At 50.3% G+C, this 15,942-nt stretch overlaps 1 protein-coding gene and 1 non-coding gene across 2 annotated transcripts in view; both read right to left on the bottom strand.

Moving 5' to 3' along the window:
• WNT7A (Wnt family member 7A) overlaps positions 1-1,381 on the bottom strand; it is a 63,269-nt gene extending 61,888 nt beyond the window's left edge. The window contains exon 1 of the mRNA XM_043588234.1: positions 1,058-1,381. Coding sequence (XP_043444169.1) covers positions 1,058-1,128 — 71 coding nt within the window. The 5' untranslated portion in view covers positions 1,129-1,381. The remainder of the gene's footprint in view (positions 1-1,057) is intronic.
• Positions 1,382-13,035: 11,654 nt separating this feature from the next.
• LOC122488812 lies at positions 13,036-13,139 on the bottom strand. Its single transcript, XR_006298735.1, has one exon. It is a non-coding gene; the product is annotated as a U6 spliceosomal RNA (small nuclear RNA).
• Positions 13,140-15,942: the final 2,803 nt, after the last annotated feature.

The raw sequence follows: 15,942 nt of genomic DNA, 5'->3' as shown, positions 1-15,942 counted from the left end.
TGGTCACCACTGGAGGTGGGAAAGCAGGTTGTGTGAAACCTGCCAAGGTGGCCCTTCCTTTAGCGTCAGAACCTCTACCAATCCCTGCTTTAAAGCCCCCCACTCCCGCCCCTCCGTGCTTCACACGCATTATCTCCGAAGTACAAAGGGTGACTGGCCCTGCTATTGCAGCTCCGAGACGCGTCCCGAGCCACCCCCTCCCACTTTCCAGCCAGAGCGCCGCCCCAGGCCCCACCTCCACAGAAATGCTGGAGTGAGAGGGCTGCTCCGCAGGCGCGCCAGCGGACTCGGGTGCCCAGTTTTAGGGGGCGGGGTGGCCCGCGTCTCTCTGGCCCTGGCTCTGCGAGCTTGTCTCTCTGGGTGTCTAGGGCCATCTCTCGTCCTACCTTTGTGTGTGTTCGTGGGGATGGGAGGAGCTGTCCCCTTGGCCTAGGAAAGGGCTCCGGTAGTACGAGGGTCCTCGGAAATCGGGTGGTGTCAGGACTCTGAGCAGCGGCTTGTGCTTTTGCCATCGAAGGTCCCTCCCTTTAGGTACCTGTTCCCTGTTGCACGGACTAGCCCCACCTGCCACCCCGGGACTGCCCTGACTCCAGGAGTGGCTGTGCCCGCGCCTCTGTGTACAGAGTTCTTCTCGGGCTCCCGGTGCTGAGTTCCTTGGGAGCGGCTGTCGTTCCGGCTCCCGGCACCGGAGCTCCTGAAGGACCTGCTGTTCCTATGCCTGGGTCAGAAGTGTACCTAGGAGGGGCTGACCCTTTGCAGCAGCTATAGCTCTCTTCAGAGTCCCCCAGGCCGGACCGTCCCTGCTGGTTGTCTCTGGTTCTTGGGGCTTCCAGACTCAGACATCCTCAGGATGGCCGAACCTCTGCCCGAGTCTCTAGAGCTGTGCGCGCCCCTGGGGCGCCCGCCTGCGGGGGGCCTTTGTGCGCCCACGGCTCCCACACCGCGCCCACCCAGCCTCCCCGAGGGGTCGAAGAAGTTGGTGGCCGGCGGCCGACCCCCTCCCCAGGCCACACCAACTTTGCCGGGACAGCGTGCAGGAGATGCGAGCGGCCCTTACCCGATCCGGAGGTAGACCATGCCCAGGCTGAGAAAGAGGTGGCCCAGGCAGCGCCGCGCTTTCCGGTTCATAGTCCCCGCTGGCCGCCGGGGCCGCGGGCCGGGCAGTGCTGATCCCGCGGGCCGGCCCCGGCGGGGCTATCAACATAGCCCGCCCGGGAGGCGCGGGCCGAGGCGTCCCCGGGGCCGTCTGTCCGTGCGCCCGTCCGCGCGCTCGGCGCCTGATCCTCGCCGGGAGCGCGGGAGCCACGGAGCGGGAGGAGGGAGGGAGGAGCGAGCGCAGCGCGGGGCGACGCCGGGCTGCGCGCGAGCGGCCGGTGCAAGTGTGTGAGGCGCGGGGAGTGCGGGGGCGCTGCTGCCGCCCGCCCCCGCCCCTCCCTCCCTCCCTCCTTTCTCCTGTCCCTCCCCCACCCCCTCCCCCGCCCGCCTCCCCGGAGCGCCCGCCCCGCACCCCAGAGCCCGCGGGACAGGGCCGCCAGCTCCAAGCGCGCGCTCACGCCTTGCCCCACGCGCTCCCGCGGCGCCCCCTCCCGGCTCCGGGGCGCCGAGCCGGGCAGGGGGCGGTGGAAGTCAGTTCGACTCCCACGCGTCGCTACTTCGCAAGTTGCAGGTCGAGCTGGCGCCCTGGGACTGCCCCTCGGGTTGAGAGGATCGAGGCGCGACCGAAAACCCCCGCACCCTGGCTCGCCTCCTCGTCCTCCCCGCCCGGTGGAACGCTCAGAGGGGGCGGGGTGTTAGGTGGCACCCCGGTTCCCCCTTTCCCCAGGCTTCCGAGCCCAGCTTCAGGGGAGGGCGCCCCCTTCCGCGTAGCGGGCATAACTGATTCAGCATATTCCTCCCCGACCCCTGTCTATTAGAGAGGGTGCGGCAGGTGGGTGCCCAGGTAGGGCAGCTTCTTCTGGAATGCCGCTCCTAGCGGACTGTAGAGTCGGGCGGAGGCCAGGATGCCCGGCACGAGACCCGGGCCTGGGCCTCCGGAGCCGCCCGAGGGCGCCAGGCTCCGCTGGCCGCTCAGCACGCGCTCGCGGCGACACCTGGCGGGCGCGGTGGGCGCTGTTAGCTCCTTCTAGTTCCCTGAAACGGGGTGCTCGGAGCCTTCCAGCTGAACAGAAATGCTGATCCCTTCCTATGATGTACACCCCAGAGTCCAGTTGAGCTAGGGGCTGGTGGACTCACGTTTCAGCTGAAGAAATTGAAACTTGGAGACGCGAAGGTATTTTCCCAAAGTCAGTAGCTAGTGAGTGGGAGAGGCAGATTGGAAACACCGCCCTCCACCCCCCAGTCTAACCACCACCACGCCAGACCTGCCTACCGTTCAGAATTGCTTTTCTAAATCTTCCCTGAAAACCGCTGTTCATGCATTCATTCACATTCCGCAAATGTCTATGCCAGGCATCATGGCAGGCCCGTGGATACGAGGAACACGAAGGACAAGGGACCTTCTTTCTTGGAGCTAGTGAGGGAGACAGACCAGAGAGAGGTAAACACATAATTTCAGACATCACAGCTTCCTGTGATGTGAAGATAATATAAAACAGAATGATGAGGGAGACAACACTGGGTGCCTAGGGATTATTTGAGATCTGAGCAGGTGGTGTTTGAGTTGAGAGCTGAAGGAGGCAGGATCTAGGGTCCCAGCACTTCAAGAAGGAGGACAGCAGCACAGAAGGTTGGAGGTGGGCATGAGCACCAGGAGGGGAAGTGGGGCTCTGTTCAAGAAAGAGAAAGGCGGCCAGTGGGATGGAAGGGAGGAGATGGGGGTACACAGATCCCACAGAGCTGTGTAGGCATGTCAAGGAGCTTAGATTTTAAGGGGAAGTTCAGTGGGAAGACATTGGAGGGATATGAAGAAGGATGACTCATCTGATTTGTGTGTTCAAAAGCTCCCTTTGGCTGCCCCGTGGAAAATCCACTAGTGGGGGAAGGGTAGGGCTGGGCAAAGTGAAGCCAGGCAGACCGGAGAGAAGACTACCCCATGGTCCAGGTATGAGACACTGGTGGTTTTAAAACACGACCACACAATTATTCCATGTGCCTCCCATTGAGAGGTGGGCTGTCTGTGCTCTCCCTGCTTAAATCTGGGTGGCTGTATGTGTGGCAGAAGTGATGCCACAAGACTTGCCACAGGCTAGGTCATAAGAGGCAGTGTAGCTTCTGCTTGTTGGCTGGAACACTCCTGCCAGAGCCCTGAGCCACCATGGAAGGGGTCTGGAGGCTGCTGTGATGTGAGGAAGCTCAGGCATCAATAGAGGCCACATGTGGGTGTTCTAGTCCACAGTCCCAGCTGTGTTCAGTGTCGGAGTCCTCCCAGCCCAGGTGCCAGACATGTGGATGATTCCAACCTGCAGCCACCAAGTCATCCCTGCCTTTGAGTCTTTCCGGCTGAGGCACCGTGGACAGGGGCTTCTGTGGCCATCCCTGATGTGCCCTGTCTAAATCCCCAAGCCCCATAATTTGGGAGTAGAATAAAATGATTGTTTTATGCCATTCTTTGGGGTAGGGTGCAGTTACAGCAATTGTAACTGAAACAACTAAGGTGGAAGGGGGGTGTGCAGGGAGAATGGAGGATGCTGGGCCTGGGCCACAAGAAGGTCTGACAGGACTTGGAAGGGCCTGGCCGAGAGAGGGGCAGGGAAGGGACAAAGTGAAGAGAGGGATGAACAGTGAGCCCCTAGGATGGCTGGAGTCCTGGATGGATGAAGGCAGTCATGAGTGATAGTGGGGGAGGGGGATTGGAGTAGCTAAGGGCTCGGGAGGAAAGTCACACAGTCTGTCCTGGCCATGTTTTTCCTCCTGTACTCCTCCTCCTCCTCTCCTACCCTCAGATGCAGTCAGTGATGAGCTCTGAGCAGTCTTCCTCCAAAGCATCACCTAAATGTGTCCTTTCTTTTCTATATGCATTGTCATTCTCTTAGACAAAAGATTCACTCGTGTCACAAGTGTTGGGGGACACTCATGATCAGGATGTTGGGGTAAGTGCTGCGGACATAGCAGTGGATCAAATGAATCCAGTGTCTGCCCTCCTGGAGCAACTCTTCTGAGGGCTGATTTGATTATCAGTCACACTGGTGGCACTTACTATGTACCAAGCACTGTCACCAAGAAATGTAGCACATTGACTCATTTAATCCTCTTATAATACTATGAGGTAGGTACTATTCTTATTTGTTAATATTTTTGTTATAATCATAATTATAATCATTTTATAGTATGGGTAAAATGAGTCATGGAGGGATGAAATAAAATCCCAAACTCCACAGCTACCACGTGGCAGAATTGGGACTTGAATTTACGGAGTTTTGACTTCAGCATCTGCTCTTAATCCTTCAATTATGCCTCCCATCTAATGGAAAAGAGAGACATGGGCCACTGCAATAGGAAAAAAAAAGGTATTAGGCATCAAGATGGGGAATGCAAGGACTGTGGGAACACAGAGAAGAGGGCTCCAAATGGGTGGGTCAGGGAAGGCTTCCTGGAGGAAGTGTTCCTAAACTGGGATCCAGAAAGAATGAGTTGGGGTTCACCGGGCAGAGTTTTTGAAGCCAGAGGAAGCAGGGCTCACTAAGGTCTGGTGAATGAATGGAGCATCAGAGGGAATGGGGGTAGAGAGGGAGTCTGGGGACACAGGGTATATTAATAAGTTTGGGCTTTATCATAAAGGGAAGCAGGGGTGTCATACGGTCAGATTTATGCTTCAGAAGGTTCATGGCAGCTGTTATGCGGTATTGAGAGAAGGGGGCAGGGCATGGGGACAGGAGGTGTCACAGACATGCAGGGCAGAAGAGGTCCAGCCCACACAAGGGTGGTGGCAGATGGTAAGGAGACAAGCGGATGGATTTGAGAGCTGGTCTGAAGGCAGAATAGACAGAATGATGCATCTCCAAGGACAAGATTCTGCCCTGGAGGCACTGTGGCTGGTGAGGACAACACAGAGATGGGACAGGGAGGAACAGGTGATGACCTTGGTTTTGGAGGTGCTGAGTTTGATGTGCCTGTAGGTCACTGAAGGGGCAGTTGAGTGAGTGTTCTGGGCACTCAGGAGGGAGCGTGTGGACTTTTGAGGGTGATGGTCTCCAGAGTTGGAAGTGGGCAGTCCTTCAAACCAAGGCATGGGTGAGACGTCAGAGCGGCCAAGAAGGCTGAGTGAGGACAGCCCAGCACAGAGCCCCAGTTCAGCAGGATTTAAAGAACCAACTGGGCGGGGGCGTAGGGAGAAAAGCAGCCAGAAGCAAGTGAAGAAGACTGCCGGAGTGGGCAGGAAATTACTCAAAGAGCTAGAGAAGGAGCAAGTAGTTTTCAGGATCAGAGCTTGCAGGAGAAGGACTGAAAGGGGTCCAAACTCAACTCGAACATCCAAAGATCTTTACAGTCTGGCTGAAAATCACCTTTCCAGCCCCTACTTTTCCCAAATCCCGTGACCGTATCACAAAAAATTAGCAGGTTGCCACTAATGTTTACAAAATGGAAACAGACCAGAAAATAATAGGGCACTGTACATAATAAGGCTCCGATTGTGTGTGTGTGTGTGTGTGTGTGTGTGTGTGTGTGTGTATCGTAGGTTGTAATAAAAAAAAAGTTGAGATTGTTACTCCATTCTGTTATCCCCTTTCATATGTCTGGAATGCCTTTCCCCCCTCCTTTTCCAACCTGGCTGATTCCTCTCATCCTTCAAGGCCCTCCCAAAGTGAACTCATCTGAAGAGCCTTCCCTGGTTAACTTTGCCTCTGTCCTAGGCACTTACTCTCTTTCTCATTCATTCATCCATCCATCCACCAAACATTCACTGAAGATTAAAGTGTGCCAGGCCCCATGCTGGGTATGGGATACAGCAGTAAACACATTTTTTCTCTTTGTGCTCCATGGCCCCTAAGCTGATCCTGGCAGAGTCCTTCCTCCCAGAAGGATGGCTGGGCTCACGTGCCTCCCTTTTCCATTAGAACCTGAGATCTTAGCAGACAGGACCCTCTCTCCTGCATCTCTGTATCCCCAGCATTGATTGAGGACCATGGCTTGATAAAAAAGACCACAGACTTTGGGATCGAGAAGGCCTGGGTCTGAATACCAGCTCTGCCACTTAATACCTGCAAAATCCAGGGCAGTTTCTTAAAAAATGTATTCTAAGAGTTGTTGGGCTTTCACTGAGGCTAAAAATCTTTCATTTGACTGACAGCTTCCCCAGAGGGAACTGTATCTGACTCATTGCAAGACCCCAGACCAGCTGTGACTAACTGCTTCATGACTCAGTGAGACCTACTGCAGAAAGTTCTTCTTTGACAGAGCTTTGCTAACCAAGAGGTTTTCTCCCCATTTGGCGCTTTCTGCTTGGATCAAGGGAAAAGGGTGTCTCTACAGCACATGCTGCACCTTTTTTAGCCTGCCAAGCATGCCTGGGGCAGGGGCACAGAGGGCCTTGACCTTTGGCTCCCCCTGCTGGATGCAGAAGGAGAGGCTGCTTGGGTCCCCAGGACCGCATTATTAGGAACATGCATGGAGCACTGCTAGTTCTGGACTGGTTCAAATCTGGCTCCACTCTGTTATCTCCATGACCTTAGGCAAGTTACTTAAATTCTCCTTGCTTCAGTTCCCTCATCTGTAAACTGGGGATTATAACAGTTTCTGCCTTGTAGGGTTGTTGTGAGGTTTGAGACGCTACACGTCAAGTGCTTATGATGCTGCCTGGAACACAGCGAGTACCACGTGTGCAACTGTAACATTAAACTAATGGAAAGGCCACAACCACTGCTTGGTGCCACCACCGATCCAGATAGGATGTCCACGTTTAAAACAGTCTCCATCATCGGATTCCCAGGGTTGGGATAGTAGAGTCTTCCCATTCATATTTGTTTCTTTCGTTTCTTTGTTTGTGCTTCTAAGAAAACCTCAGCAACAGAAACCAGAGAAAAAGCCTGGAGCTGTTGGGAGCAACTGGGAGCAGCAGCGATTCCCGTGAAGCAGGCCCCCAGTGATCGGCATCTGGGAAAGGCTGTTGGAAAAGTGTGTGGGTTTTTTAGCATGAGGGAATACTGGGACCATGGGGCATGAGGCAGCTCTTCTATGGAAGCCAAGAGAATGAGGTTCTCCCCTCGGTTTTGTCACTACCCTGTGTGGCTTTGAGAAAGTCCCTGAAATGTCACTCCTCACCTTCCCAGACCCAATCTAAAGTAGCCTCACCTTCAGCCGCCTGCCCTCCCTTCACCTCTCTCCTCCCTTCACAGCACTGGCCACTTCATGGACCCTGCTTTTATTCTCACTGTTTCTTTCTTGTCTGTCTCCTCATGCTGGGGAGGGAGGGGTTTCCACGAGGTTAGGGGCCAGTGTAGGGTCCTGTTCACCATCATAGTGCAGTCTTTTTTTTTTTTAATGTTTATTTACATTTGAGAGAGAGACAGAGAGTGCGCGAGCAGGGGAGGAGCAGAGAGAGAGACAGAGACAGAATCTGAAGCAGGCTCCAGGCTCCGAGCTGTCAGCACAGAGCCCAATGCGGGGCTCGAATTCACGAACCATGAGAACATGACCTGAGCCAAGTCAGATGCTCAACCGACTGAGCCACGCAGGTGCCCCCACAGTGCACTCCTAATAAGGAGTGTGAGAGAAAGTGGCTTGGTGGGGCCTCTCAGCTAGTGCGGCCAGAGCAGACCTCTCCGCTGAGAACCAAATGACATGCTTTGAGATGCAGTCCCCTCCTCCAGAAGCCATCCCTGGCACATTCCTCCACCAGGACCATTATTCTTCATGGGCCCCACGCTGGCCCTCATCACAGCAGCCAGCTTGCTGTATCACCTTCGCCTGTGTGCTGGTGTGCCCCCCTCACCTGGAGCGAGCACTTCCAGAAGAGGGTGCACAGAGGCCGCGCTCCAGCGAAGCTCCCGGGACCCAGGGCCGACCAGCCCCTGTGGAGCCCCGGGTCGGGGAGAGAGGTGGAGGAGCCAGCAAGAAGGTTGCAGAAGCCTGCAGACTTCATTCTGTAGATGTGGGAAACCGCCCACGTCCCCTGTGTCTGAGCAGGGCGGTGACCCAGTGTGGGTGTTCGAGAGCGAGGCGGGCCTCTGTTGGCTTGTAGCTGCCCGGTGTCCAGCCCCCTCGTGACTGTCACCCCGGCTCCACTTGGGGGGGCTCCCGCTGTGCGTCAGGCTGGTGAGTGTGCTGCAGCCTTTCCCACGGAAGCTCCGCCTCCTCCACCTGCTTGGGGCTGCCCACCTCCAGGCCCGCTCTCCCGGGATGGGGGCAAGTGGGATGAGAAGGGGGGCGCTCACAGGCCACATTCCCATGGCCAGGAAGCAGCCCCAACACAGAGACCGCCCACCTGGTACAGTAAGGACAGGGTCCCTCCCTCTGAGCTATGACGGCATTCACCATTTACTGAGCACCCGCCATGTGCCAGGCTCCATTTCTTTGCCCCCTGGAAACACTCTTCTCCCAGGTAGTTTTATCAGTGGTCCCTTACTTCATGCGAGCAGCCCCTGCCCATTCATCCTGTCCCTTCTCAGCACTCCACACACATCCTACCCTGGCTTTATTTAGCTTCCTAGCATTTCTTGCCACTCTCCAATTTTACAGGATGTATTTCTTTGCTGACTCATTTCTACCTGTTTTCCTGGCTGCCCTGTTAGCCCTACAAGGGAGGTATTTGTCACTTCGCTGCTGCATTTCCGAGAAAGATGGCTGGCAAATAATCGGCCCTCGATGGATGATTGTTGGGTAAGTGAATAATCGAATGGGTGTCATTTACCCCTCGTAACCACCTCATTCTCCAGAAGAGAAAACTGAGATGTTGAGAGGTTCAGTCGGTTGTCCAGCAACTCGCTGAGTGTCTGGCACCCAGTGAGTGCTTAATAAAAGTTAACCATCAATTTCCTTTCTGTCTCCACGTCTCCCCACCCTGCTAACAACGGGGGCCTCTACTCTGGTTTCATCTCCATCCCAGCCCTCCCACTGCTACGCACTAAGTCCATTCACCCCAGGTCAGTGATTCAGTGCTTAACACAGGGGGGCCAGGATGAATAGGGCTGAAGCACCCCGACTGGGAGGAGCTGGAACATGGGCATGCAGGCTGGAAAAGCAGCACCTCACTCCTCCTGCTGCCAGAGTCCCGTTAGCTGCTCGGCTGGGCGCCAAACCCAAAGGCCAGTTTGCAAATTTGAGGCAGAAACCGAAGAGTGCAAAGAGACTGTCCGTCCCATAGATGGCGAGACTGAATCCAAAAGAAGGTACTAGAGGCTCCCAAGACATGGCCGGTTAGGGGAAGAGTCAGATGTGAAAGGCCGCTGAGGCTGCTGGGGCAGACCCAGCCTTGAGCCTCGGCTCAGCCACTTGCTTTGTGATCTTAGGAAAATAATTAGCCTCTCTCAGCCTCAGTTACCTCCTCTGTAAAACGGGGAGGATAATGGTGCTACCTCTGAGTCACATGAGATCATGTACGTAAAGCATTTATCAGAGTATCTGGCATATATCATGCACTCAACATATGACAGGTATTTGATGATGACGATGATGACGATGACAATGGTCATGACATATATTGGAACCCGGCCTTTAGGACCAGAAGGAATCTTAAAGGTCATCTGTGCCAGTGTTTCTCAAACTTCTTCATCCATCAGAATGACTTGGTTACAAATACAGATGCCCAGGTCCCCTCCAGATCAAGCAGGGCCTCCTAGCAGAGGTAGGAGTCGTTCTTCTGCTTCTAAGGAGCTCCCCAGCTACCGACCATGTCTGGCTTCATCGGAGCAGAGTCTGTTGAGGATCCAAATATTAGTGCAGTGCACAGACCCATGGGCTGGGAGGCAGAAGTCAGATTGAGTCGGCCTCTGATGGACTTACTCCGGAACCCTGGGCAAGCCCTCTGCCCTCTCTGAGATCCATCCTTCCCGTCTGTACCTTCAGCAGTTTGGGCAAGTCAAGCGCCTCATCTAGAAGCAAGCATAAGACCCGAGGCCTGGCTTGCCATTATACGTCTAGAGCCTGGTGGTTTTGCTGGTGAGACTCCGGGTCCACACAGGGAGCATGTAGAGAGGGAAGACGGTCGCCATCTGAGCTCCCTGCTTTGGAGAGGCCAGTTGGCAGGTTCCCATTTCAAATCCCATCTCAGTGTGTGACCTTGAGTGAGCAGCTTAGCTCTGAGGCTCTGTTTTCTCATCCTGAAGGTAGAGATGTTCCTCCTCACGGTCTAAGGTCTCTGAGAGGTCACTTTGGCAATGCATCTGGAGCTAGTGGGCCTTCTTAGATACACAAGTGCTCCAGCCACACGGGGCCTGGCTGATCACTGGCCAGCTGACCACAGGCTCCTGGTCACCTTGGGAGGACGGTGCTTATCACAATTCCACCCCCAAGGTCTTCCTCAGGATAATTTGTCCCGGGTGATTCATCTCGTGGGCTGGGCCCTTCCTCTCAGGCCTGAAATATCTCCCTCCCTTCACCATTCCTGGGTCAGGCCTGTGACCCCTGCCATGTGACTTCCTCTGGGGACTGGCCCTGGGCTCCTGCCTGCCTGCCAGCCCTCCAGTCCCCGGCTAGTGACCCGTTCTGGGCCTGACATATCAGGCAGGGCTCAGCTAGGGCAGAGGAAGCCCATAGCTTGTTGTGCTGGGGAAAAAGTGCATTCCCCACGTCCGGCCCTCACCCTGGCCCAGCCACACCTCTGCCTTCAGCAGGCTGGGCTTCCGCCGCACATCCTGGCCTAACCTGACCTGTTTATCACCCAGCTCCCACGTGGTGCCCTGCCCCTCAGGCACACACATTCCCAGTGAGGATTCTGGGCTGGCTGGAGCAGAGGGGTTGGCCGGTGTGCCTCACAACTTTATGGAAGTCACCCTTTTCTGGAGCCAAAGACAGCTCTTTGGAGAAGGTGAGGAGATGTGGACCCACATCCCAGCTCCACTGTGAACTTGCTGTATAACTTTGGGCAAGTAAATCTACCTCTCCGGATCTTAGTTTACCTAATTTTAAGTAGAGAGAAAAATACCTCCATCTCCAGTTGTTGTGCACTTTAAATAAGATAATACAGTCTTACTGATGTCTGTGCTTCACCTCCAACCAATTAAATCGGAATCTGAGGGATAGGTCCCAGGCATTGGATGCAGCCAGTGATGGAAACCGCTAGTGTGGAATAATTGTTAAGAGCCAAAGCTTTGGAGGAGACCAACATGAGTTTGGATTCTGGCCATGTTATATAAGTATGGACCCTTGAATAGATTATTAGCCTCTCAGAACCTCTGTTTACCTGCCCATAAGATCGGGATGACAGTACTTACTTCCCAGTGCTGTTATGAGAACTAAAAGGAGTAACACATATTATGCGCTTTGCACATGTGAGCACCCCAAGCGACCCATGTGAGGACAAGCACCTTGTCACTTCACCACTGTACCCACTACAGCTGGCTCTGTGCCAGAGTCACATCTGGCATTTCAAACAAATATATGAACGTGAGTGTTATCACCATAGGTTAAAAAGCGATGAAGAAATATCACTTATCATGACCTGCCAGAATGAATAAAATTAAAAACAAGGAAACAACACATGTTGGCGAGGATGTGGAGAAAGGGGAACCGTCTTGCACTGTTGGTGGGCATGCAAACTGGTGCAGCCGCTCTGAAGTACGTGTGGAGATTCCTTAAAAAGTTAAAAATAGAACTACCCTATGATCCAGCAATTGCACTACTGGCTATTTACCCAAAGGCTACAAAAAGACAGATTTGAAGGGTCACATGCACCCCAGTGTTTATAGTAGCATCATCAACAATAGCCAAACTAGGGAGGGAACCCAAAAGTCCATTGGCTGATGAACGGATAAAGATGTGGTATATATATGTATATGTATTTATTAATTTTAAATAGAGAGAAATATATACATATAATGGAATAGATAGATATATATATGTCTGTCTATCTATCTATCTAGATACATAATGGAATATTACTCAGCCATCAAAAGGAATGACATCTTGCCATTGGCAACCACATGGATGGACCTAGAATGTATGATGCTAAGTGAAATAAGTCAGTCAGGGAAAGACAAATACCATATGATTTCACTCATATGTGGAATTTAAGAAAGAAAACAAATGAACCTGGGGGGAAGAGAAGAGAGGCAACCATAAAACACTCTTCAGGACAGAGAACAAACTGAGGGCTGATGGAGGGGAGGTGGGTGGGGCATGGGCTAGATGGGTGATGAGTGTTAAGAAGGGCACTTATTGGGGCGTCTGGGTGGTGCAGTCGGTTAAGCGTCCGACTTCAGCCAGGTCACGATCTCGCGGTTGGCGAGTTCAAGCCCCGCGTCAGGCTCTGGGCTGATGGCTCAGAGCCTGGAGCCTGTTTCCGATTCTGTGTCTCCCTCTCTCTCTGCCCCTCCCCCGTTCATGCTCTGTCTCTCTCTGTCCCAAAAAAATAAATAAACGTTGAAAAAAAAATTTAAAAAAAAAAAAAAAGAAGGGCACTTATTGTGATGAGCACTGGGTGTTCTATGGAAGTGATGGATCACTGAATTCTCCTGAAACTGATATAATACCTTATGTTACCTGGAATTTCGATAAAAACTGGAACAAAAAATAAATAAAAATAAAACAAAATAAGAAACATCAGTTATCAGGAGACAAAGCTTCTGTCTTTTGACAGACTTAAAAACGTACAGATCCCAGCATCTGTTGCTGCTAGGAGTGGCCATGGCTCTGTGGCGGCCACTGAGATGTAGATGGAAGTCACAGGTTCTTTGTCCCTTGCGTTTTCCCCTCTTTGTGGTCCTCGGGCTGCCATCTCGAGAACGGCAGAATGAAAAACTAGAAGGATCCTGGGACTCACCGGCCTGGGTGAGCTGCCCTTGCAGCCCAGAAGGCAACTCTGGGCTTTCATTTTTTCCCCAAGTGAAAAGAAGATAGACTTCTTGTTGTTTAGGCTTCTGGCTGGGGAATTTTTGTTTCTGATAGAAGGAAAACAGATGCTTTGGACCGCCTCATTGTTCTACTGTTTTTCTTTTCTTTTCTTTTAATGTGGAACACTTCGCAAATTTGTGTGTCACCCTTGCACAAGGGCCATGCTAATTTCTATGCTGTTCCAACCTTAGTATATGTGCCCCCAAAGCGAGCACACTCATTTTTCTACTTTCTGTCCATAGTCATCAGACTCCAGATAAAGCTATGCTAAGAGGACCCACTAAGAGGGCTGAGGACTTCCTGGCACCACAGAAATCCCAGTACTGAATGTGATCCCTTGGAGTAGAGCTAGCCATGGGTTCCTCTCCACGCTCCTCTGGCCTCCCCAGAAGGTTCAGAAAGAGGGCGTGCTTCCCCCATGCCCCCTAAAACTAAAACTCATGGCTCCCATTGCTCTCCTGAGCACTGTCTCTGAAGTCAGGCGAATATAGATGAGAATCTTGACTGTTGCACTGTTTTGCCACGGGCAAAGTGTCTTCGAACAAGCCTGAGGTCACATTTGTCAGTGGGACTATGTCAACCAAGAGATACAGTTAGACAGGGAACTTGGAGGGAAAAGACAAAGTAACAGGACCAGAGGTAAGCAGTGCTTCCAAATAAACTCAGAACTAGGTCTAAACATCCAAGGGAAGGGAGGTGGCAGAGTAAATGTGATTATCACAGACCTTGGCATTATAAAAAGAATAGCCCAGCAGCAGAATGTTGGGCGTGGGCAGGGAAGAGTGTGAGGGCCTTACTTTTCTCATCCTTCACGGCAGGGAAAAATAGAGCGGAGTGAAATGTGTAATTTAAAAAAAAAATACATGACCCCCAACTTCTTAATATTCTTCATAATCTTGGGGGGTCTTGTAGGAAATAATATCTGATACGGTAACAAACCAACGAGTAAAGTTAGAACTGCTTTTATTTCCATTAAATGCTTTTTCTTTCGTTAAATTAAAAATCAGTAAGCTCCATATGTTATTTTAAAATTTAGCATACAGAATAAGAAATAGGTGTACTGTGAAGAAGCATCATGAGCAAATGGAAAAGAGATGGATGATTGACTCAAAAAGATTTTTGGAAAACTACTTAGTGAAGAATAACTAAGCATTTAACTTACACCATAGTAAGGGGCTTATTAAAGATTTTAGTGTAAACAATAAAACTCTAAAACACTAGGTGAAAACAGATGTGTCTTTTAACTGGCATGAAGGTAAAAAGATATCTTTTCTAAGATAAGATAAAGGCAATGAAAGAGATCACAAAGGAAAAAAATGATGTAATGAAGTTAAAATTTCTGTACATTATAAAAAGCAAACACAAAACTATACACAAAATATTCAAGTACATATTCACTTAGGTAAAAATAATTTTGACTAGAGGTAGCTACCCTTGATACATAATAAAAGGCTCTAAAAATCACGATTCCTCTAATAAAGAAGAACATGGACAGCCAATTCTTGATTGAAAAAACATTAATTAGAACAAATATATAAAAAATCACCAAACTCAATCCTAGAGAAATAGGCAATAGAGCCACAATAAAATACTATTTATAATCTGTACACTTGACCAAATATACTTTAAATGTGAATTTTCAATACTCACTGAAACAAGTATTCATGAGGGGCAGCTGGGTGGCTCAGTCCATTAAGCATCTGACTCTTGAATTTGGCTCAGGTCATGATTCCAGGGTCATTGGATCAAGCCCTGCATCGGGCTCCCTGCTGAGCATGGAGCCTGATTAAGATATTCTCTCTCTCTCTCTCTCTCTCTCTCTCTCTCTCTCTCTGCCCCTCTCCCCCACCCCACGTGCTCCCACCCTCACTCTCTCTCTCTAAAATAAAAACAAAACAAAACAAAAAAACAGGCACTCATGCATTATTTGTGAGGTTATAAATTAATACTAATTTTAGGAAAGCAAACTGAAAATCATCTCAAAAATATTCACAGTCCTTAAATGAGTAATCCTACTTCTAAAGATATAATCAGAGATAGGTTCACAGATATATGCATATGCAAAGATGTTTACTGCAATGTTATTTATAACAGTGAGAATTAGCAATAATCAAAATGTCCAACTTTAGGTAAATAAGAGAATAAGTTATGATTTATAATTCATGAACTTGGTAGAATATTATGCAGCCATTATAATGTTGCTTCCAAAGCATATTTAAAGACTTGGAGGGGCACCTGGGTGGCCTAGTCATTTAAGCGTCTGACTTCAGCTCAGGTCAAGATCTATCAGTTCATGAGTTTGAGCCACGCGTGGGCTCTGTGCTGACAGCTCGGAGCCTGAAGTCTACTTTGGATTCTGTGCGTTCCTCTCTCTCTGCCCCTCTCCCACGCATGCTCTGTCTGTCTGTCTCTCAAAAATAAGTAAACATTAAAAAAAAAAAAGATTTGGAAATTTTTCATTATTTAACATTATCTCGTTATTCATGATAACATTATTTCATTATTTCATAATTAGTTAAATAAAAACTCAGGACTCAAGTTTATATTTGTAGTTGTTAAAATAAACATTACAAATGGAAATCAACAAAAAAATTAGCATACAGAGTGTGATCCCACTTTATAAAATTCTTTCGTTTCCCTCTTTCCTTTCTTCTACCCTCCCTACCTTCCTTCCACCCAAACTTTCTCCTTCCTTCTCTCCTTCTTCCCTCCTGCAATATATATGCCTAGAAGGATATCTGGAATGATGTTGCCTAATATTATTCCTGCATATCTGGGGTACTTGAATATATGTGAGCCCCCCTCCCATTTTGGCAGTATTTTGCTGTATAGTGTGGATTCTTTACAAAGCATTTCCTATTTTTATAAGACAATAAAATTAATAAGACAAAAAATAATTTATTTAAAAAATAATTATTTAAAAAATAATTTATAAGACAAAAATAATTATTTAAAAAATAATTTACAAGACAAAAAAATTAATCATACCTACTTCTGTAGGGTTCTCATGAGCATTGA

Source organism: Prionailurus bengalensis, chromosome A2 (assembly GCF_016509475.1).
Source record: "Prionailurus bengalensis isolate Pbe53 chromosome A2, Fcat_Pben_1.1_paternal_pri, whole genome shotgun sequence".
Classification (NCBI taxonomy): domain Eukaryota; kingdom Metazoa; phylum Chordata; class Mammalia; order Carnivora; family Felidae; genus Prionailurus; species Prionailurus bengalensis.
The sequence above is the reverse complement of the archived record's forward strand: the minus strand, read 5'-3'. Positions and strand labels throughout refer to the sequence as shown.